General features: G+C 42.9%; 1 protein-coding gene across 1 annotated transcript in view; it reads left to right on the top strand.

Moving 5' to 3' along the window:
• The window catches only part of LOC121864164 (A disintegrin and metalloproteinase with thrombospondin motifs 7-like), a 99,572-nt gene that overhangs the window by 59,270 nt on the left and 15,486 nt on the right, over nt 1-24,816 (top strand). Inside the window, exons 5-14 of the mRNA XM_042363147.1 lie at nt 5,692-5,909; nt 6,661-6,750; nt 6,917-7,041; nt 7,308-7,457; nt 7,666-7,812; nt 18,563-18,809; nt 19,010-19,219; nt 19,426-19,531; nt 19,851-19,978; nt 24,132-24,379. Of these exons, the coding sequence (XP_042219081.1) occupies nt 5,692-5,909; nt 6,661-6,750; nt 6,917-7,041; nt 7,308-7,457; nt 7,666-7,812; nt 18,563-18,809; nt 19,010-19,219; nt 19,426-19,531; nt 19,851-19,978; nt 24,132-24,379 (1,669 nt within the window). The remainder of the gene's footprint in view (nt 1-5,691; nt 5,910-6,660; nt 6,751-6,916; nt 7,042-7,307; nt 7,458-7,665; nt 7,813-18,562; nt 18,810-19,009; nt 19,220-19,425; nt 19,532-19,850; nt 19,979-24,131; nt 24,380-24,816) is intronic.

Here is a 24,816-nt window from a genome sequence, read left to right as displayed (position 1 = left end):
TTAAGATACCTTGAACACTGACTGCGCATGATGTGTTGGGTGTAGCCCTCACTCTAGATGACAATCAGATGCAATAAGTGGGCGCCTGCTGGACTTCTCGCCACTGGACAATTAGTAAGGTTTCCAGTGAGCCAGAGAGACGCTAAGCTGGAGGGGAGGAACAGGACGGCCAGGTGACCCAGGTAATTGCATCACCTTCTGTTATCTTACACTTCTGGTTGTGTCTCAGTGTCGTCATCTGGTACACTAGGAGTCTCCACTGACCAGGAAGTGTAGTATACAAGGTCTCTATCACCTGTGGGTGTTGTTTTTATCGTCTGGCAGGCTCTGCGTCTGTCAGTGTAATAAATGACAAAAGTTCATTACGCCACTTCACTACACGAGACCGAGGTACACCCAGGGTTGTTTTTCCTGGTGGGGGCGAGACGTAAAGATTCTTGGTGGAGTTGAGGGAACACAGGTAGTTATAGTACAGGTATTGTGTAATTCCAACATCATTTTGATCTTTTTTTTCCCTGTCTTATTTTACGTGTTTCTAATTCTCTCGTTACTGGGGACATATACACGTAGAAAGCAATATCTGGGAACAAAGATTTACTCGTCAAAAAAGAAAAAAAAAGTAATTGATTCTTACCTTCAGCTGTTAATGTTCTTTTTGACATCCAGGTTTTCGGTCGAAGTAAATAACGCTAAAGGTGTACACCCATCACAGAAGGTGCCTCAGCGTCCAGTTTATCCCCGGGAGGAGTTCAGTGGCCCCTTGGATGATGTCAACACAATTGTATACTTAATTAATCCCCCCCCGAGTCTACAGGAGTTTTCATTCTCTGGACACACAAGTTAATGCTGTTGTGAGGTGTAACTCTCAGCCCGTCACACATTATCTCATTAACATTACCTGGCAGTATTTTTAGTGTCTTAAGTAATAATCCTTTTGCGTGACTAACTCCATCATTGATAACAAAAAAAATATAAATCTGAAGATAAGGAAAGGCTTAGCGTGTCTGGGGTACATGCAACGACCCTGGCTGGCTTGGGTGGGGTGGTGAGGGTGGGGGAGGAGGAGGAGGTGGGTGGTGAAGGTGGGGTGGTGAGGGTGTGGGAGGAGGTGGGTGGTGAAGGTGGGGAGGAGGTGTGAGGTATGAACACTAACCCCACCGTTGTAATAATAGGGATGACGTCACACTTGCTCAGGCCTCCTCAACTACCAACATTCTTCAAGGTTAGGTTAGGTCAGGCAGGGTCATGTAAATTCAGGTTTAAATAGACTGTCAGGTAAATTGGCCTTAGACTTAATTAGGTTCTATTGAGGTACGATAGATGATGCCAAGGTAACTCAGGCTAAGTAAGGGGAGGAGTGGCTGGGGGAGGGAGAGAGTCGGCCAGTTAGTTAACGAGCCGGTCATCCAAGAAGCCAGTCAGTCAGCCAGCCAACCAATAACCCAGTCAGCCAACCAACCAATAACCCAGTCACCCACCCACCCAGCCAGCCAGTCAGTCAACCAGCCAGTCAGTCAGTCAGTCACCCAGCCAGCCAGCCAGTCAGTCAACCAGCCAGTCAGTCAGTCAGTCACCCAGCCAGCCAGCCAGTCAGTCAGTCAGTCCCAGCCCAGCCAGTCAGTCAGTCCAGCCAACAGCCAGCCAGCCAGTCAGTCAGCCAACCAACCAGTCAGTCAACCAGCCAGTCAGTCAGTCAGTCAGTCACCCAGCCAACCAACCAGCCAGTCAGTCAGTCAGCCAGCCAGCCAGACAGTCAGCCAGCCAGTCAGTCAGTCAGCCAGCGGAGGTACTGGGAAACAAACAGGTTTTTTCTACAGCCGGAGCAAGCTGGGGACGCCCCTCATATTTCAGCCCATAGTTCATGATTACTGGACGCTGGTGGGCGGTGTGTGGCGAGGAAGAACTGAAGGACTTACTGTCAAGATGAGACGTGCTTGTGTTACTACTACTGCTGGTGGTGGAGGTGAAGCTAACTCCTGCTGGTGGTGGTGGTGAAGCTAACTCCTGCTGGTGGTGGTGGTGAAGCTAACTCCTGCTGGTGGTGGTGGTGGTGAAGCTAACCCCTGCTGGTGGTGGTGGTGAAGCTAACTCCTCCTGCTGGTGGTGGTGGTGAAGCTAACTAGTAGTGATGATGGTGGTAGTGGAGTTAGTAGTTGAAGCTACTTTAATTTCGTATCTAAGAGTAAATAAAAAAATAGGTAAAATAATAAGACAGGACACACACACACACACACACACACACACACACACACACACACTCACTTCACTTCACCCACCTCCCCAAATCCTTATCTTCGAGGTAATAACATTTAATTCTTCACACTGAACCAGATGACAGTACCGAACCATTATATAACACAAGTGACTAATAGCGGTGTCAATAGGAACAAGGTGAGGGAATTACTAGCTGCCAAGATGTCCACGAGAAATGTGTGTCTCATGGTTTTGTACAGGTGACCATTACCTGTCCTGTTTTATATATGTAGGTAATTGGATTTAAATTTAGTTCACGTCATGCTTCCCTTTATTGATGTGTTCACGGTGTCGTATTTTTACCTGTTGATGCTTAAACTAATGGTATTGTAAGATGGTATCACTTGATGGTGTTGCCTAATGGTGTCACTTAATGGCATCACTTAATGGTGTTGTTGACCCTCAGATACAGTAGGTCTCGTCATTCCTATGTGTGTGTGTGTGTGTGTGTTTGGGAGGGCAGGGGGATTGAGAAGGAATGAGGGAGAGGGAGGGAAGGATGGCAGTAGGGAGGGAGGGAGAGCAGTAGGGAGAGAGAGAAAAAGAGGGGGGAATGAGGGAGAGTGAGGCGAGGGAGGGAGAAGGGTGAATGTGGCCAAGCCTTAGGTGGGGACCAGGACGTGATCCATAAAAACTAGAAACTGGACTAAGAGGGAGGAGGTGTGAACTGAACTCCAGCCTGATGTCCTCTCTCCTCCTCCTACTACTCCGCCCTGTAGGCTACTCCACACACTACCCTCTTAACCTCACCCACACCTCGTAATTCTTTTCACAATTATCGTCTTGATTTTACCATATATCTCTTCCTCTCTCCCTTTCTTTCCTGTTCTTCCTTCTGTCCCTTCCCTACCCCTTCTTCCCTCCCTTCTCTCCTGCTTCTCCTTATTTCTATTGATCCCTGCTCCTCCTCCTCTCCCTTCTTCCCTGTTTCTCATTCCATTCTTTCATTATTTACCCGCTAGCTCCTCTCTTTATCCATCTTACTTTACTCCCTTGTTTCTTTAATCCCTCTCTTCTCCCTCCCTCCTTCACCCTCTCATTCCGTGCCTCCCTGCCTCACCCTGCGTTTCCTGACAGTGAGCGAGAGTTTGGAATATTTGGTGTAACCTAAGAGGAACAGGTCTCGCCCTTCCTACACTTCTAGTCGTATTATCCCTCACACACACACACACACACACACACACACGTTGATTATAGAAGCAGCGGTAGTGTTTGTAAACATTATCAATACCTCTGGGGGGGACACATCAACTAGTGACAGATCTCCAAATACTGCTGCTACTTCTTCAGGCTAGTCCTCCATTTCTCTGGGTTTACCGATACGGGCGCCAAGAGATATAACAATTGCATTAATTTACCCAGATTGGTTATAAATGGCTTCCTACAACTGCCCAATCTCTTTCATATTAAGATACATTCGGGTCACTTATTGTTCAGTTGATGGTGGTGTGTGTGTTGGTCTGTGTTGTGTCTAGGTAAACTCTCCTTCCTCACGTTGGATCTAAAGCTGTCGAGGGCTGAGGCGTTGGGGGTTGGGGGGGGTATCTTAGTAAGTTCTCGTGTTCTCATTTAAGGACAAAACAAGAGTACTAATGAGGAAAATGAGCGATAATATCTAGGAAAATGAACATAAGATTAGAATTTTCACACAATTTCGTCTCCTATGATCCTGTAGAGTAAAATCACATTAACATTTCGATTAGTGGATGACTTTTGTTGAGTGTGTTTAAATCCGTGTTTGAGCCACCACACTAAGGTTGACCCCAGAGCCACGGACCCCCCCGCGCTAAGGGTAGACGTTGAGGCTGTAGGCAGGTATATCCCAGGCACTTCTCCTTAACAAGATGATCCACCACCACCACCACCACTACTACCACCACCACCACCACCACCACCACCACTACTACCACCACCACCAACCACTATGTTACTACTGCTGCTGCCCCGTCACCACTACTAACACCCTACCATCCTACCCCTACCACCACTACGTCAGCCCAGACCCCCACTCACCCAACAAGGACGGGGTCAGCCTGTACTAAACAAAGATATTAATAGTATAGACTGAATAGACATCTGTTGACCTTAGTTCCTCTCTGGTGCCGGGGTCAAAGGTCAAATTGGTCTCTGTTGTGGATTTTCATATATTATTTTAAACACTGACTTCATGCCGAGGAAGAAGGTGGTGGTGAAGGTGTTGTCTTGTTAGGTTAGGTTTCGAGAGAGAGAGAGATGATCCACAAGCGGCTATTAATATACCTAATAGCATGATTGTAGCTATTTACCTCAATTATAACTCACTGTAGTCTAATTTGTAGCTGTTTTATCAGTGTCATCAGCCTGTGTGTGTGTGTGTGTGTTGCTCCTTACTGTATCAGATTATGAGAGATTCGTGTATTTAAGTTGACTGTATTACTGTATTTCTACCATTAGCCTTCTCTATCTACTGTATTACCACCATCAACCTCCCTGTCTACTGTAATCACCACCCTGTCTGTTACCTGTCAAACACCTGGGTATCAATCATGCTGTTTATTCCTCACGTCGTCACTACTCGTCAACCCCTCTAACAACACGACCCTCTTTTGTTTTCACCATTTTCTCTTCTACATAACCCAAATTTCTCTTTACTGTGATCTGTATTTAGGAAACTGATACACACTTGATCTGATTTTTGTTTTATGGACTTGAGATTCACAACGTTTCCTAAGGTAGAGTTTCATTCTCACTTCTCCCCACCCCCCCACCCCAGAGATGAGATAACCCCCCTACCACCCCAGAGATAACTCCCCTACCACCCCAGAGATAACTTCCCCTACCACCCCAGAGATGAGACAAATCCCCCCTCCCAAGATGAGAGAACTACTGTTATTATTTATCTCTGCCTACCAGACGTTTCATATATTCTGTTTACTTATCACTATCGACAGCTGGAGTAAACTGGACCATTGGTAAACAACTTTTAGAAATTATTATGGACACAAAACTCTCACCATTAGACTGTCTTAATACGTTAAAATTACTAATAAAAAAAGAACTGCAAGAATTTGAAGAAAAAAATACTTTGATTTATTATTTAGTAGATATGTAATAAATTTTTACTTCATTTATACGCCAAAAATAAAGAAAATCGAAAATTGATGAATAAAATGTATAATGAGATAGAGTGGTATTATACTGTCATACATTTCAGTCATAAATTTCACACACTCATACATTTCATACTCTCAAATTTCATACACTCGTACATTTAATACACTCATACACTTTTGATACGTGTTCTATTAAACTTAAGCAATAGTCCTGTAATAAGAAGTATCCAGGTGTATAAGGTAAACTAAGGTAAAACTAATTACTGTGTACAGGTATATGATCATCTCTCTACTGTGACATAAAACAGGTAATTGAGTTCTCGTTGTGTTCTCATCTCTCCCCCAGATGCCTATGAGAAGGCCATACACGCCAGAGCTGAGTGGGAGGATGGCCATGGTGAGGAGGAGGAGGAAGGAAGGAAGAGGAGGAGGAGGAGGAGGAGGAGGAAGAGGAGCGTCAGTGTGCAGAGGAATGTGGAGGTGACGGTGGTAGCTGACAAGAAGATGGTGGATTTCTACTCCAATGAGGATATTAATACCTATATCCTCACTGTTATGAATATGGTGAGAGAGAGAGAGAGAAGAGAGAAGAGAGAAGAGAGAAGAGAGAGAGAGAGAGAGAGAGAGAGAGAGAGAGAGACTGACTCACTTTACCTCACAGCCAGCACCCCTCACAAGCGTAGGCCTGATTGGAGACGCGTCAACATGTAAATAAAAAAAATATATATTGTTAGGTGATAGTAAGAACACGTCTGCTGGCTCGTGTGATCATCCTAACCTAACCCCACAGGAATGCCATCTCGAGGTACATGTTAAGTAGATTCTTCAACTTATTATCATCAAGCTTGTTTTGTTTTCCCTGGTGGTGACATACGTACATATGTTCTTCTCGCCAGTGTGAAGGTTTCCTTGTTGAGTGAACGAGAATATATGGGATTCTCTCGTCGCAGTTGAGGATAGACTAGGCTAATTTCTCGCTAAGCCTTCCTCGTGTGTGTGTGTGTGTCATAAACTAGGTTGTATATCGTAGGAAAAACTGGGAGGGTGAAAGATTTTAGCCCCACCAGGAAAGAATTCGAGAGAAGTCATGATTTCAATTTAGATAATCCACTTTCGTCTCCTTCGGCCGCTCTTAGATTACAACCTAAGCTTAAAATTAGGCCGTGGTGTTTTTTTATTAGGGATTTTATCTTTCTTATGTCGATAAAAAACTATAAATAAAAAAAAATATCCCCCCAAAACATATTATATCAGCTAGTGAGACAAAAATATAGTGAGATTGTGCTATTTTTTTTACCTGTGTTTTTTGTTTCAGGTGTCGAGTGTCTACCATGATGCTAGTATTGGTAACGCTGTCAACATCTATGTGGTGAGGATTATGTTGTTGGAGGATCCACAGTATGAGGTGAGTCACTGCTACTTAAGGACCTGTATGTGTATCTGTACTTGATTTTACACTGATATGTACGTACGTGTATATTTTGTACTTATTTTGTTGTGGTTGTTATGTATATCTTTACATCATTAAACCTTCATGGGCTGATGGTCTTTGTGTGTGTGTCTGGTCACAGGAGGAGCTTGATATCAGCCACAACGCTGACGAAACCCTCAGGAGCTTCTGTAACTGGCAGCAGATGATCAACCCAGGCAACGAGACCCACCCTTATCATCACGATGTGGCTGTCCTTATCACCAGGTAACACACACACTCTCTCTCTCTCTCTCTCTCTCTCTCTCTCTCTCTCTCTCTCTACCCCCCCTCCCTTTTAAACTGGTCAACACACCTTAGATCAAATTCCATATTCCTACGCCCAAAACCTTTTCTCTCCTCTAACTCTTCCACAACCGAGAAGAAAATTGTAATGGAGTATTTTTTTTTTGGAGACAATGAGTAAACGTATGTATTTGCTGTTATTATGTAGATTAATAGTAATGTAGATACTCTTTTGTGAATGTTTACAGGTACAATATCTGTAGTCGGGTTACAGACAGGTGCGCCACGCTGGGAGTCTCTGAGATCGCTGGTATGTGTCACCCCTTGAGGTCCTGTAATGTGAACGAAGATACTGGATTGCAGATCGCCTATACCATCGCTCATGAACTGGGACACAAGTAAGAAAACACACTCTCTCTTTTTCATTTGGTTATTTAGTTTATTTATTATTTATGTATTTTATTAATTTAGTTAACTCTTTCGTCCATTTGATACCTGTTGATATATTTGTTTTTTTAACTCACCTGTACAGCCAACACCTTGTCACCCATAGTACCTTTCACACCACACTCTCTCACCTGATCTTTCTCTCTCTCGCACTCCCAGCTTCGGCATGAACCACGACGGGTCGCAGAACGGGTGTGAGAGTCAGTACGGTGCGACACAACACGTCATGTCGCCCCACCTGACCAACGACGTGATTCACATGACCTGGTCCAATTGCAGCAGGGAGGAGATCACCCACTTCCTCGAGTGAGTACTGAATCTTGATCACCCATTTTGTCCTCAACACTCTTCTTTCCCTCCTCTTCTTCCTCCTCCTCCTCACTGTCACACCAAAACGACGTATCCTAACTTGGGACGAACATATCTACACAATATAATTTTCCCATCTTCAGATCCCCCCCCTCCCAGATTCTCATAAGGATGCACACCGCATTGGATCCTCTTTTTTGTCTCGATTTAATTCTCCGTTTAAAGCCATCTCGACATACTAGAGCAGAAGAACCTGTATAGAACGCGAATTATATATACCCCTCAATGTTACCTAACCTAACCTAACCATCTCGACACACTGGAGCAGAAAACCCTGTATATAATAGTAATAATATACCTGTCAATGCTACTTAATTTCCTTTGGGGGTCCGGATTGTTTTTTGACTGCTGCTTGAGGTATGTTAAGTTGTCCTTCACACGTCCAGGTAGAGCGAGGGTAAGGTAGAGCGAGGATAAGGTAAGATGGAGCGAGGATAAGGTAAGGTAGAGCGAGGATAAGGTAAGGTAGAGCGAGGATAAGGTAAGGTAGAGCGAGGATAAGGTAAGGTAGAGTGAGGATAAGGTAAGGTAGAGCGAGGATAAGGTAAGGTAGAGCGAGGATAAGTTAAGGTCCAGAGGAGAGGCAGTTGCTGGGTGGGGAGAGGGAGGTAAGGGCAGTGTTTACTTGTAGTGCCTGAGGTTTGTGCTGCCGCGGTAACCTGTTTGTGGGGGTTAATTTTAAATATGAAATGACTGGGTGATATTTGAGAGAAGAAGAAGAGAAACTGGTTCTTATGTAAGGCGAGATTAGTATTATTGTTATTATTATTTGTATACAATAACACGTTCAAATATACAATAACACATGTACTGTCTTCAAGCCCTGATCTCTGGAGACCAAGTATTATCTACAACACGTCTAATTATTTATTTATATGAGCTATATATAAACAACAAACATCTATTGAATTATTTAATCCCGCAAGTTTCCAGTCAACTACAAGAATCAGGTGTTTGTTTGTTTGTTTTTATCCCTCGTAGCGTTCACAATCACACGAATTTACGCCTTAATTCAAACATCAACAGAATTATATTACTTGATTGTGTTATAGTGAAGACCCACGCCGGAACTACTCATTACCAACACACACACAGGAAAACAAATTAGGTTGACCTTTTATAAGTGAAGAATTTAGCGGTCTACAGAAGCAATACAATAGAATGACTTGCCACAATGTTTTATAAAAGATGCTGGGAGTCGAGTTGTCTCTACCTTTAATAGAAGATAATATAGATAAGAAAGTAATAGTTATACAAGATAAAATTAGTGAAATAATAACAATAATAGATAAGATGTGTGAAAGTTGAATTACTATGAGTACTGTATTTGTGTCACACCACCTATAACACCCCACCACAACCACACCCACACCACAGCCACACCACACCGAACCACTAACACCTAAATAATTTATTCCTGACAAACAAAAATCCTGGTCGTTAGGTCAGGTCAGGTCATGGATTTGTATAATGGTTGACCTAAAATTATGAATCCTCCCACCCGTACGTAATTATAGGTAGGTGTGTGTGTGATGGGGCGAGTTTTTATACCAGGTGAATTGTGTTTATCAGTTTACAGGTGACTTTAATGAAGAGATTCTTGGCTGGTAGGAGAGAGAGAGAGAGAGAAAGAGAGCTACATGTCTTACCGAGTAGTTTAATAACACGTGTAGAACCCCCCCCCCACCAAAAAAAACACCACGAACGTAAAAAAAACAAAAAAACACACATAAACAAAAGACAAAACTAGACTAAAAAATAAAAGCATAATAAACATTTAAAAACAAAACCCCAACTAAAATGAATGAGGACAGACAGACAGACAGACACCATCTATCACACATTATTTGAGTGGCCCGGCAGCGGATATTGTGAGAGTGGACGAGAGATAAACCCCAGAGAGATTGTAAAGATGGGGGGGGGAGTGAGGCAAGACGTGAGTGTTAAGTGTGAGGGAGGGAAGGAAGGAGGATAGAAGGAAGGAAGGAGAGAGACAGGGAGGAAGGGAAGAGAAGGGAGGAGGATACAAGGAAGGAAGGAGAGAGACAGGGAGGAAGGGAAAAAGGATGGAGAAAAGAAGAAAGGGAGGGACAAAGTGAAGGAGGAAAACAGGGAGAGAGGGAAGGAGGGAGGGTAGATAATTATGTTGATAAATAATAATAATAATAACAAATCTGTCTGCATGTGTGTGTCTAGAATAGTCTTGTAATTACATACTGTACTAGTACCTGTACCTGTATTAGTGCTTGTATCTGTACCTGACCTATTTTTCTTTATCGTAATTATCAAAATCAGGTAAATCAACAAACTCACCTGAAGACCGACACCAGACGGTACCTATAGGTATTATCTCAAGGTTAATGACCATTACTTTACCGTGTCTCACCTGTGGTCGAGTGAGAGGTAGTAGATAAGACTGGAGGTAACGTGAGGAGGTGAGAACTTATGGGGGAGGGAGAGAGAGAGGGGATGAGGGAACGAAGTGGGAAGGAGAGAGAGAATGAGGGGAAAGGGAGTGGGAGGGAGAGGGAGTGCGGGAGAGGATGAGGGAAAGGGAGTAGAGGTTGTCAGGGAGAGAGAGACTGAGGAAGAGTATCAGGTCAGGGAGAGGGAAAATATATCAGGGAGAATAAACACAAAAGAAAATATATCAGGAAAAGTAAACATTAAAAATAACATCAAATGAAGTTAAGTGTTATTAAACCATTAATATATAGAGTCGATATCACATTAGGTCCTGGAGTAACAGTATACAGTACAGGTGTTAACGAAAGGCAGGTGAGCTTCTGGCCCAGGTAAAGCTCAAGGGGGTCAGTCTGTACGGAGGTGGTGGGTAGTGGAGGTGAGAGAGTTGGAACGAGAGAGAAAGTTTAGTAGCTGTGTGTGAGGGGAGGGGGGGGGGCAGTGAGGATTTCGTATAGGAGATAAATAATGGGTTCTGGTTTTCATGAAGACACTAGACAGACACAGACAGACAGATAAACCACTCAAGTCCTGCTACCACTGGGTGAGGCTCCCCTAGTCGACCCAACTGCTAAAGGGTACTCCACTTCACAGACAGAGCACTGCAGTATTCACCACGTAAATCTCACTGTATTATGTAAATTTTTAGAATATTTATCATAATCTACGGAGAAATTAAGCTAATCCTGCGTTAGCGTCGTGTACAAGGGTAAGAAATAAATGAAGAGAATGATAAGAGTTAGTTAAAGATGACATAGGAATAAAAGAAGAGAAACTAACCAGAAAGAGAGAGACTAAGAGAGAATGGATGACGTATAGAATGAAAGAGGAAGCATTAAAAAAGAGGAAGACAAACTCAAGAAACGATAAGGGAGGTGGAGGAGAAATCATGACTAAATGAACATAGGAAATATTTAGTGTAGGTGTACTTCGACAGGTAGACAGACAGACAGGTAACAGGACTAAAAATAAAAGAAGAAAAGATTATTATTATTCCGTTATATAGAGACAAGAGTGTGAGTGAGTGTAGGAGTCAAAGGTGAGATAGAGAGCGAGGAAAAAGTGGTGCTTGGAAAATTGAATAAATGAGAAGCGTGTGTGTGTGTGTGTGTTGATTTATCTTCTCAATACCCCTTTTTACAGCTTTTGATAGATACAGACAGACAGGCAGATAGATAAATACAGATAAATGAACACAAACAGACATAGATAGACAGACATACAAAATAGACAGACACTCATTAACACAACACATATCTACCCATCAACATGTTAATACTCTATCCAATATAATCAACCCTTTACACAATAAGACAATGATCAACACTAAACCTGATAATATAATGACGGTAATTTACACACGATAAACACTTCATCCATTAATATGTTTATGGTAATGTGATTAAGGTAACATTCAATAATTGTCATATGCAAATGTTATGTAAATTTTAGTCAGTGTTGTTAGATGAGAAACTGAGTAAGTTGTTGTGATGTGAATTGAACTCTTAAGGGTACAATCGCTTACATTTATACCTGGTACAGTGGGTGATTGGTTTTGTGAAATGTGGCACCCCTGGAGTTGAGGGCATGAACCAATGAATCTAAAATGTGAGGTATACATCGCCCCTCGCCAGCCTGTCTCCCACATTTTGGCCCAACAACTTTTACAAGGAGGTTTAATGTAGCAGTGAACTCAAACTTATCCATCCCACTTGATCATACACTACTTGTTATCGTCTTGCACCCTCGCCCCACCACCCACCCACCCTCTCTCTCCTGCAGTAACTTAGTGATGTGTTTGTGTGTATTTTAGGTACGTTTTAGGGGCTGGGGGGTAACTTGGGTGGAATTTTTGGGAGTGTTTTATCTTTATTGTTTTATGGTTCGGGTGAGTTAGTTGATTAGTGAAGGTGTTATCTCAGATGATTAAAGGTGGATTTTTTTGTGTGTGTGTGTGTTAGGAACTTCCGGTGATTTAGCGGCGTTCTTGATTGTTATTTTAGCTGGGATTATGATAGCACAGTCTCTCTCTCCCCTTTTGCCTCTCCTCCTACCCGACTTCCTCTCTTCTTTATTCGTCCCCTTCACCTCCCTTTCCTTACTTCCTCTTTGTCTTTTCTCTCTACCTACCCCATCATCAACCATCTTCCACTCCCCTCCTCACCCTACCCCTCATATCCCCCCTCCCTTTAACCCCTATCCTAACACCTCCCTACCCTCTCCCCCTGCCCCCTCCATCTCTTCCCCTCACTCTTTTCTCATCCTCCTCACAAGCCCTTAGAACGATGCCTTAAGCCCTTGAGTACAAAACCAAAACCTTTGAGTACGATACCTGAGCCTTTGAGTGCAATGTTTTAACCCTTTGAGTACGATGCCAATGTTCTCTGGGAAATTAGCGACCGGTTTCACAATCATGAGAACACATTAGTGAAGTAAACCTAGGGTGTGTGTGTGTGTGTGTGTGTGTGTGTGTGTGTGTGTGTGTGTGTGTGTGTGAAGCCGTTATAAGATACAGGTGCTTGTATCTTACTCATTAACAGGTACATGTATGGTTGTTTTTACCTCCCAACCAGTTTTTTTCATCCAGGTGTTACGTCATCACCACATACCGCGCGTGCTAGGTGTGTTGATGGTCTCATTAACCTGAAACTGGTCCATACACCTGGTGGACAGGTTGAGGTGAAACTGAATGTATATTATCATGATTAATTTACCACTGAGAGATGTACAGGAGAACTTAATTGCTACAGGGTCAAAGGTCAATGTTGGTTACCACTTGAATCACTCATAAGCTGTGTTGGTTGAGTGATGCTTCATATTCAGAATGATCTCTCACCTGATATGAACTACGAGTACCATTAATTGATCTAGATTACCTGTAGTGAGGCGCCCCAAGTTATGATAAGGGTGATAGAACACACACTATCAAGCTGGGGGGGACTTGACCACGTGAAGCTTAAGGTGTGTGTGAGGCGCCGCAGTAATGATATACCTTAACCACGTGTAAATTACCTCACCTGTGATTAGTACTTTAAAACACCTGTACGTGGCTTGAGGGCAGTGTGATGGAGTGTAGTGGGGGAAGGTGAGGAGGGGTGAGAAAAGGAGAGAGGGTGATTGGGGAGGGAAGGGTGGGGTGAACAGGAGAGGTGAAGAAGAGGACAGAGGGGATAGGAGGAGAAAATGAGGTGAGGAAGAGGGGAAGAACACACAGAAGACGAGGGGAAGATTAATAGAGATGAAAGAAGGAAGATGGAAGAGAACAAATTAAATTGAGGTTAAGGAAAAGGAAGAGGGAAGTAAAGTAAAGAAATAGGACGAGAGATATAGAGTAAGAGGGTAAAGGAGACGAGAATTAAAGAGAGGAAGAGGAGGAAGGGGGAAAGTAAAGAGGAGGAGGAAGGTGTGCACGTGAGAGAGATACGCGACAGGCAAGGTGTGAGGAGACACTTCGTCCTCTTACCTGTGTGTGTGTGTGAGTGATGTTACTCTCTTATTCTTCCTTCACTTAACTCTATCCATCCTTCTGTCGTTTTAATTCCTATCTTCGTTAACATAATCAATTCCCATTTTACTTAATCTTCTGTTTTTATATTTCTTCTATTTCATGTGTTATCTCCTCTAATCTTTGTTTTTATTTAATTCATTCATTCTCTGGGTTATTATTTCGTCATTTCCTTCTCTACCTTCTCTCCACCTGTGGCCTTTCATCATAAAAGAAACATTTCCTTTTAACTAATATTACCCATTAGTGTTCTGTTCTTTGTTGTGGCCACCTCGGGGGTGATGTGGCCGTCGAAATACCAGTCAGCCGTGCTCAAGGTGGACCGGGAGGGAGGGAGGGAGGGAGGGGGGAGGGGGGGGTGGGGACAAGGTGTGTGCTGCGCCACCTGTTCAGACCTTCACCTGATATGACGCTCACCTAGGCAGTAACCCAGGACATAAGATCGCTGCCTGAGTTTTACGACAGACTACGATATTCATTTGTTTTCATCGATGCCGTGAAATCGTGATAAAGTTACATCAGAGGAACATAATTTTTTCTTTGGCGTTTTCTGGTATTTATGAACACGTTCTCTTGATAACCGAAGTATCTGGGATCTTTTAGTATATAGATGTAGGTAGGGACTCGAGTCACCATCCATCACTGCTTGTGGGTCTGGTAGGTTCAGCAGGCAGCAGCGGTAGTAGAGGGAGTTAGGAGTAGAGCGTCAAGCAGTCTAGTTGAGCAGGCGACGATAGGTCTGGTCAAGCCTTAGCGTTAACCCACCTCATTGCCACACACCTTCCCGTATACGACCCCGTCCTCAAATTTGGAGTGTATGTGACTCTTAAGACAGACTGGAGCATATAAGAGAGGACAGGAGTGTGCAGCGGGGAAGTAGAGGTAGAGGCTCCCCAACCTCCCACCCCACCCTACCCCACATCAGCCTCAGGTGCAGCTCCGTGTTTGGCCAGCGACAGAGATCCTGGCCAGTACATTTTTTTGCGTCATTCATCCACAGGTCCGCCGGGGCACACTGCATTACCCGCTGTTGTCTGGGTCATACTTGATCTCCCTCACACAATGTTCTGTCTCTCGGTAAGGAAATCTTGCTGCAGGACATGAAGACTGGTCCAACAAGCGCTGGCTCATGGTTGACACAGACATAGTACTGCTCCTAACACCGTCTGGGGAACATGTAGGCACTTAATAGTCTGTATGTATGTATGTCTAGATAACAAGGCTTTAACACAGGTATTTAGATAATTAATTTCTTCTTGGTGATGCTGTCAACACGTGGGCATTACTGCACAAATCCTTTATACTTTACCTAGATCTGAACTTATGTTGATAAATCTGAGTAATCTGTCTGAATCTGAATACCTTAAGAGATGAATGTTATGTTACGACCTTCATGTGTGTGTGTGTGTGGACAACTTATACATGACTACAGAGTTGGGGGAGGACGTACCGTTAACACTCCCTGTAAAAGTGTAAGTGTTTAGGGGTCTGGGTACTCCACGGTGGTCTTGTGGGTTGAGGGGGGTTGGGGAGTGGGGGGTAGGAGGCTGAGAAATGGAGGGAGGGCGCCGAGAAGTGGGGAATCTGTTCACCTAGGGGAAGATATCTAGACTCTAATCTTCATAAATTCGTAAGTTAATCTTCCTCTCGTGGCTGAAGACTTAACTAAGGCATCCCAGCTACTTTGTGATGGAGTTCAAGGCCATATTCAATCATCTTTAGTGTGTGGGGAGAGAAGGTGTTATTTTCACGGCCCCTCTCACTTGTACATACATCTCGTTACACTGGTGTTTTGTAGAAGCGTGTGAGGTGGGGACACGAGGCCTCTTAGACATACTGACGCAGAGACTTGAAATATATATATAAATACACATAGACTTATTCACACCCACGCACAGACATATGTAAGTATACTCAAACGTCCATACATTAACAGACACGCACACACCTGTACTTTCACAACGCTCTCCAGGTATTCAGTTTCCTTTCTATACACACTAAAGGTTCTGACTATTTAGGACAGCGATCAGCCAAACATTAGAACACGTGCAGTGCATGTGTAATTAAGAAAACACTTTCTCAGTACACTTGTAAACGTACAGGTAACACTTTAGCAGGTATGTAATTTAGATTATTTTCACAGTAAAGTTTTTTTTTTTTTGGGGGGGTGTACAGTACAGTAAACTCTTGTCAATACACTGAGCATGTGTGTGTACAGGGAATACCTGAACAACACACACATGAGTAGCCAACAGTTGTGTGCGCGTGTACTAAGTAATCACAAAACACTATTTCTGAGTGTGTAAAATACTATAAGAAACATCCTTTTGTTTATCTTGAAATGATTGACATCGATTTCAATCATTACAAGAATACTAATGACCAGATTGTTATCCTTTTGTCATAAACCTATTAAGAAACATCTTTGTTTACTTTATACTTACAAATTTTACCTTTAAATAACGCCAATACCCAAAGTGTGTTGAGGGAGTCTACTGTTATACTCGTCTCTACCGGCATCAAGACTCAAACACTTCATCTACCTTCAAGAACGCATTATTTACTTCCTCTACGTCATCATATTAGACGTATTATCCCGGGGTCACATTACGTTTAGATGTTACGTCTAGTATCTTGATTTTATTGGCCAAAGGAAAGTTGTTTACTAAATTTCATCTAAATCCGAAAACCAGGGACCACTTTAACGTAAGATAAATTCAAAATCCGGATTCAGGGTCGGCGTTCTCAAGTATCCATATTTAGAATCCGGATCTGGGGGCTGTGTTCTCGAGGCTCTAATTTTTTTTATCCTAACTTACCGAGACAAGAACGCATTAAGTGAAATTGTTTATTCTAGTACAATTTTGATCTATTTGTGTTTTAACTTAAGTTGGTCAGCTAAATGGGTTCTTAAGTCACTAGGACAAGCGATTGTATGGGTGAGCGAACATCGTAAGCCAGGGTTTAAAGGGAGGTGGGCGGATGTGCGGGTGGGGGAGGCGGATGCAGTGGATGGGAGATGCGTGTGGGGTGAGAGAGGTAGGTGGTAGAGGTGTGTGTGGTAGGTAGGCCAGTGGTATTCATCTATATTAAGAGGTCTGCTGCCATGTTGCAACCACCACAAAAACTAAAACAAACCAGTGTGGTGGAGAATTGTTTTAACCTTGTAATAACAACAACTACAACAACATGAGTTTACTAACAAACACACAACCAATAACAACAGCATGAGTACAATCAATAATAACAACAATGATAGTGATGATGAATATAACAAACAATTATAACGAAACCATAACAAGAACAGTAAGATATAACAAAAACAGTAAGAGTACACTAGAGTCAGGTGGCGCCTCTTAACATGGTGGTATGACTAGATAGGTCAGTTGGTCGGATCTAAGCCAACCTAACCTATTTTAACTTAACCTGTAGATTTTTTAAACGGTGTTTATTTAAGTGGGCTTTATCAACACCACACTTTCCAGCTGACGAAGATGAACTCAACATAAACACTGAAGACACTACCTAACTTAACCCAACCCAGAACATATATGCCTATAGTATAACCTGACATGAACCACCAATGACCTGTATGTCGCAGTATAAGGTGAAGACTAAAGGGGTTAATGACACAGTAACATAATCCTGTTTATAGCTGCTCTATGTAGGTCATACACTAGATGGTAATTGCTGATAAACCCCCAAGAGTGTGTGCAATGTTCTATTAGATGTCGCAACGTGTGTTTTTGTAGGTAAATGAAAGCAAAATAATGACCATGATCGAAGCTTGGGATATAATGTTGGTGTACTGCAAGGGGATATGTAGGGTCCTCTGCTGTTTTACGATACTTGATAAAACTCAGATGACTAATGAAGTAATCTACATTCTATTAACTTACATATTAATGAAATACTGTATATAAAGGGAACTGATTTGTACTGTTGTTTTTTCGTTCTATTCTTTCCTTGAGTACAGGAGAGTCGAGGTGACAAGCCAATCTCACATTCGTTCCTCAGACACTCATACATATGCCTCCTGTGTCTCCTTATCACACCTTTCTCATCACATTATTCTCTATCTTTCTCATTTATATCTGTTTATCTCCTGTCTGTCTCTCGTTATCTGTTTGTTTGGTTTTTATATGCAGAAATCTCTTAAACCTATTTGCACACTGAGGTAGTTTGTTGGTGTTCAGATGTATCCAGATAACGTCACCATAACCACCAGTCTTGGCTCAGTTCATTACCACACTGAGGCCTGGGTGGGGTGGGGTGGGGTGGGGTGGAGTGGAGTGGAGTGGAGTGGAGTGGAGTGGGGTGGGGTAGGATGGGGTGAAGTAGGGTGGGGGTCCAGTATCTACAGATGTAAACAATAACATTTATGTCACCGTCGACGTCACGTGATGTACGTAATATAGACTTGAGAGGGAAGTAATAGAGATAAAATTATGATGTGTTTTATAATGAGTTTAATAGCGGAGTGTCTTCATGCTTGTGGTCTGTGTAGAGATTAAAGTATTATTTCTCTCTCTCTCTCTTCTCCACTTGTTGAGATGAATCAGTAAGTAAGGGAAGTGGTTGGGAGAAGCCATAGAGCCACAGACAATTCCCGTTGTTTTCTGAATGACCTTTAACCCTTACAGTACACCCGGGGACCTCATACCTGTAAAAGATTGACCTTCGGTTCTGTTAATGACCTTTCACCTTTGACCTTGACAGCCGGGACTGGGGGTCGTGCCTGGAAGACGAGCCGCCCTTGGTAGAGTACACCTTTCCTGAGCTACCGCCGGGGGCCATGTACGACGCTGACCACCAGTGTCGTCTGAGCTTCGGCGCCGACGCCACCCACTGTGCGGGTATAGAGGGTGTGGAGCGGGTGTGCCAGACGCTGTGGTGCCACCTGGATGATCGGTGTATCACAAGGATGGAGCCAGCCGCTGAGGGCACCCAGTGTGGCAAGTACAAGGTGAGGACTCAACTCCCTGTCTTTATATGCTAAGCTTAAGTATAAAATTATTTTACCTTTAGGCGGGTACATTTAGTGATCATGTGTATTGTGTAATCAATAGGTCTGTACTTGCGTCTGTCTCTCTGCCTGAATTTGTGTTTATATAATGTACCCTTTTATATCTGTACTTGTAACGTGTACTTGTTGTACCGTTACAGTGGTGTGCGTCTGGTAACTGCGTGACGATGGGTGAGCGGCCAGCTGCCATCCACGGCAACTGGGGGATGTGGTCGCCGTGGTCCTCCTGCAGCAGGACCTGTGGTGCTGGCGTCGCTTTCGCCCAGAGACACTGTGACAACCCCGCCCCAGCTAATGGTGGCAGGTACTGTACCGGCGACAGGAAGAGGTACCGCATCTGTAACACTCAGGTGAGCAGCTGTAAGGACGGTGTGCATGGGAGCTGGACAAACAAAACAATTTAACTAATGGTACTGACAAAATTCTTAACATAGCATCAGTAGTGATGAAGGCAAATTAATGTTAGAAAATTTACCAGTAACAGTATAATGAATAAAAGACATGAACAATTACGGTGTAATCACTTATTAACGACACTGTTGTCTGCCGTTAACAGGAGTGTCCTGAGAACGGCGTGAGCTTCCGGGCCATACAGTGCTCAGAGTACAACAACGAGCCGTACAAGGGCGAGAACCACACCTGGCTGCCCGTCATGTTCGACCGTAAGTGTTACTAGCTAATGGTATTCCTAATCACACATCACCTCCAGACACCTGTAGTACACGACCCCATAGTTTGTGTTGGAACATCTGTATTTCACAAGCAGAGATGACTTCAGGGAACAGCTGTCACTACACCTCTCAGGACCAAAGGTGTAGAAATAACAATGGGCCGGGTAGAACACAGACTATTCCTCAATCTTTATTTTTACGCGAAAGAGAATATTATCAATTACCTCAGTATACATTGTTTACATATTGTTTATAAAAGTTGTTTACATCGAGGTGTACAACTAACAAGAGGTTTTGGTGTTGTGGTCAGATTCACCTTGTCAACTGGACTGTAAACCTGACAACGAGTTCTACAGTGTGAAGCTCCGCGATATTGTGGAGGATGGCACACCTTGCAAGCCAGGCACCAGTGACTTGTGTATCCACGGCGCATGCAAGGTACGTGTTATGTCCGTGATACCTGTGTGGCTCCTAGTGTGTATAGTCGGTATTGTGTACGCGTTTATGTAAGTATGTTTGTGTCAGATAAGTTGGCAATGTGGTAGAGTTGTCACCATTGTACAGTCCCCTTCACTTGTGCGTTTACAGGGGCTCGTCAGGTTTTGTGCAGTGTGGCAGCCCTGTGTTTGTTTACATTCGACAGAAAGAAACTCGCAATAGTAAACATGCTATGGAATCAAATTAAAACAATATTAAAATAAATATGTCAATGATTTGTGGGATGTTTATATGACGAGCCCCTGTAAACGCACAAGTGAAGGGGACTCTACGTATCAAGAGAGGTTGAACCTTCAGTGCCAGGTAGTGCCATGTTTATCAGCTCGGGACCTGCGCCTAACTTCGCTCATGTGTTGGTCACTGAGTGTGTTGTGAGGGTCTGGTGCCTCCTGCTGACTCTTGTTGTATGTGATCACTTCTGTATAACCTAACCTGACTTAACTTGACCTGACGTTACCTAACCAAACCCAAATTAACCTAACCTCTTCACAACTGCCATAACCACCACAATACCCCATCACAGCCACCATAACCACCACCATACCCCATCACAGCCACCACAATCACTACAATAACCCATCACAAACACCCCACCACAATAACCCATCACATCCACCTACTACAAAATCCTTCGAGTTGGTCATCTCCTTTCACCCGTCACCACAACCTCTAACCACCACGACCTTGAGGCAGGTGATCACTTCCCGCCTAATCTCTCAGTTTCCCGCCACCCGGATGACCTACAGTTCCGCTATACAAAGTCTTCGATGGCGTTCTTCCTCTCCTTCCCTCTCTCTCTCTCTCTGACGTTCTTCCTCTCCCCCTCTCTCTCTGGCGTTCTTCCTCTCCCTCTGTCTGTCTCTATCAGTCTTGCTCGTCAGCTTAATATTGATCAGATAACGACACATATCTTTCTCTTAATCTCTGTTCCCGGATGCTCTCTTTCCACCTCTTACAAGACCAACACACACACACACACACACCTGTAGAGTACAACACAAGGGCAAGATCTTGACGCCACCTCGACCACAACCAAACAACACGCCACGCAATCGATGTTCAGTGTTGACAAGATGGTGTTTATTACATGTACGTGACCTGTTTACCTTCTTTAACCATCCACGGTCATTATACAAGACATGGGATATTTCTGTGTCATATCAGCATTTGTTTATCAAGGACATTAAACACTCCCGTAGTAAGTTTGTTTACATGTGTTAGTACTGTGTTTATGGTCTCTGTAAAACATCATATCTAAGAGGACTTAAATCGTTGCTTGGGTGGGATGTCATGTACCAAGACTAGTCGTGTGATCATCGTGTTGGAGGAACTGATACAAGCAGACACTCGTGAACATCAAGGGTGTGGGGTGGGCGAGACCGTGAACCACCGAAGAAAATTGATTTAGACAAAATTTTATATAAAGTGCCCCGTAACTGCGCGGTGAAGGGGCGGGTCTCTCAGATTCTTCACGAGTCAGCATCCTTCCAGTGCGAGGGGCGCCACACTGATATTTTGGCAGATGAGGGTAAGGTTAGGGAACGGCGCCTAGATGTATACTCTCTAGCAGAATGATCGTAATCTACTAAAAAATAATAATAGCAAGGTGACTAGGCATACAATGTGATTTTTTTCCAATTCTGTTTCTTTAGCTCGCCAGCAAGAGATGTTGAGAGGAGTTGAGGTGGTGTCCTTGTTTTCGTGAATAATTGTTAACCTTTTATGTTTTATGTCACAATTTAGTAATGACACACAGCACAAAATACACGACACACAATACATGAAACGCGACACAAGATACACGACACGCAACGCACGACACACAATACATAACACGACACACGGGTTGACAGCAGCACGAGATGGCATCTTGACTGACTACATTTCCCCTGCATCAGACAGTCAACCACACTAGTAGCTCCTGCCATTGTGTGTTTTAAAGATGACAAAAACAAAATCTCTCTTCATTTTTCTCTGTTTATCAGTTATCAAGAACCTAACCTGCAACATTGGTCAATATCTAAAGTTAATAGTTAAAATATACTTGATGATAGTGCAGTACAAAGTGTCTGGCTGTTGGTGTGCGTATGTGTGTGTTGCCACTACCGGCCAGGAGAGAAAAGTTTCTAGACGTATATCCAAAATTTTCCAATAGTGGTTTATAATGGTGACTGAGGTTATAGGATCGAGGGTTCAGCAGAGGGAGTGTATAGCGCCAGTTCTTTTTAGGTGTGGGGTCATGGCGTCCACCTTAGGTCCTGTTGAGGTTAAAAGCTTTGTACTTATACGAAAAATTCCAAGAGAAGAAGAAAATAATGAAGCTTTTGTTCAGCTTTTTTTTTTCCTGCCTTCACGATCGGGAAAAATATCAGGACTCAGTCAAAATCAGAGAAAAATTGAATAAAGTAAATAATGGTTGTTCGGGATGCATTGTGGATCCTGTTTTTAGCCATGAGGATTACTACACCTTTGCTGTCCAGTTAGTTACGTGTGTCCTTAGGTGATGAGGAAGTGGCGAGCGGCGTGACCCTTCTGGCCTTCACGTATCGGCTCGTTTTATTTTGTCTTTGGTCATGAAGGAGTTTAAGTGTGTATAAATAAGTGTGTGAGTAAGTGCGTAAATGTATAAGCGTTTTAGTGTATGGATGTGTAAGGGTGTAAGCGATTAAGTGTGTGTGTGTAAATGAATAAATATTTGAGTATGTGCCTTAGTGTATGTATAAGCGTTTAAGTGCGGAAGTGTATGAATGTGCAATGGTGTAAGCGATTAAGTGTGTTAATATGTAAATAAGTGTATGCATAAGTGTGTTTGACTGTAAGCGATTAAGTGTGAAAGTGTTCGAATATTTGAATGACTGTGTAAGTTTGTAAGCTATTAAGTGAATGTGTGTGTGGGATCATGAACTTACCTAACGTGTTCATGACCCGGCCAGGGATTCGTGTCTATACGGAATGCCATAACCTCCTGTACGCGTATATTTAATTATATACATTTACCACCCAACTCATCCATATTACCTGACCCAACTTAATTACCCCTTAACAACCTATGAGCTTACTGACCAATCACAACTAAGTATTTTATTTTATTTTTTATAATTTATGAACCATTCCATTAACCTGAATCATTTACATCATAATAATTACCGTATTTACATATTATGAATTGGTTTATATACGTGGTGGTTCGTGATTTATGTAAATAAACGATGGTTATTTTTTTTTCCGGGCAAACAGCTGATGTCTTGACGGCGACCATAAACAGTTCATCTTTCCCTCTCGCTCACAGCCTCACGTGTCCTGCTATCACTTATCCAACTAACAGATCATTAACAGGTGGAGGTGTGCTACGTCAAGCTAACAGGAAGCGGTAGTATCTTGTTTTTATTTTTATGATAAACATTTTAAATTTTTACCTTTAATTGGTGAAATAATATGATGGGTTCGTTTTGTTATCCTAAGTTGATAATTATGAAGGGATTTTGACGAATTTTATACAGGTGCTTGGGTTACCTGATAACTAAAGGTAAAATTCATAGGAAGTGACAAAAATGATAAGATAATGTTAAAAAATATTAGTCTAAATAGTTTGTGTGTGTGTTTGTGTGTGTCTGGACTACCACAATATCTTACAACCTAATATTAAATGAAACTTGGTACAGTAGGCTGGTAAGTTAGTGATCAGTGAGGAAGAAGAGAAAATATTTGGTCAGAGGTTTAGGTTACAACTCCTGCTCAGATAACGTCGACCAAAAATCTCAAGAACGGGTTTGTTGGGCGATGCTAAAAAGTAAAAAAAAATTTTTTTTGTAAGAAGGAAAGAAAGTCTACAGTCAGGGTAATAGAGTTATGTCAAGTGCCTTTGACTTTTGGCTTAACTGTGATGGTGTTAATTTGTGTTTTTACCTGACTTACATCCAACGCACTTGTTAATTATCATCGTAATCACTAATCAGATTCTACCTGTGATTTATATTGGTTCTGTTTGACACACACACACACACACACACACACACACACACACACGCGCGTTCTATTTGTCACTGCATATTTAATCAACTAACTCTTTGTGTTTGTTTGTTTTGGTTGACAGAGAGTAGCATGTGACTGGACGATCGAGGGGGCGGCACAGGAGGACCGATGTGGAGTATGTCATGGTGACGGTACTCAGTGTGTGACCACCAGGGGCGTCTTCAACCTCACCCGCAGCTCTGGGTATGTCCCCGCCATCACCATCCCCCGTCACGCCCGTAACGTCAAAGTACTGGAGCTACACGACGCTGCCAACTACCTCGCCGTCAGAGACAACACCACCGGCAAGTACTTCCTCAATGGCAACTGGTGAGTAACATGTGACGTAACTAATGACTCTGTGTTTACCTGTCTGATACACCTGGCGAGGTAGACATGACGCTGTGTTCTCTAAAGGCTAATATAACTAATTAGTGATTTAATTTATAGCTAGATTCACCTGGTACATAATAGATAAAGTTATAGATGCATAAATTAATTGTGTGATAAATAAAGAGTGTAGGTCAGATAGGTATAACTTTACAACACAACACAAACACGTTATATTCTCAAGACGTAAACTAGAACATAATATCGTAGTTGTTATTGATAGCGTGTATGAGTGACGTTTGGGTGAATGAACTACAATTGCAACTTGACAACACCATCGTGGAAACAAGATTGAGTAAGTTGATAAACAGGACTTGTTATGAGTCACCTGCCGAGGTCAGTCTCCTTCCTTCATTAGTTCCTTTACCTGAGCCAGT

The sequence above is a fragment of the Homarus americanus genome, unplaced genomic scaffold (assembly GCF_018991925.1).
Source record: "Homarus americanus isolate GMGI-L3 unplaced genomic scaffold, GMGI_Hamer_2.0 scaffold26351, whole genome shotgun sequence".
NCBI classification, from domain to species: Eukaryota; Metazoa; Arthropoda; class Malacostraca; order Decapoda; family Nephropidae; genus Homarus; species Homarus americanus.
This window is presented reverse-complemented; position numbering and strand designations above follow the sequence as displayed.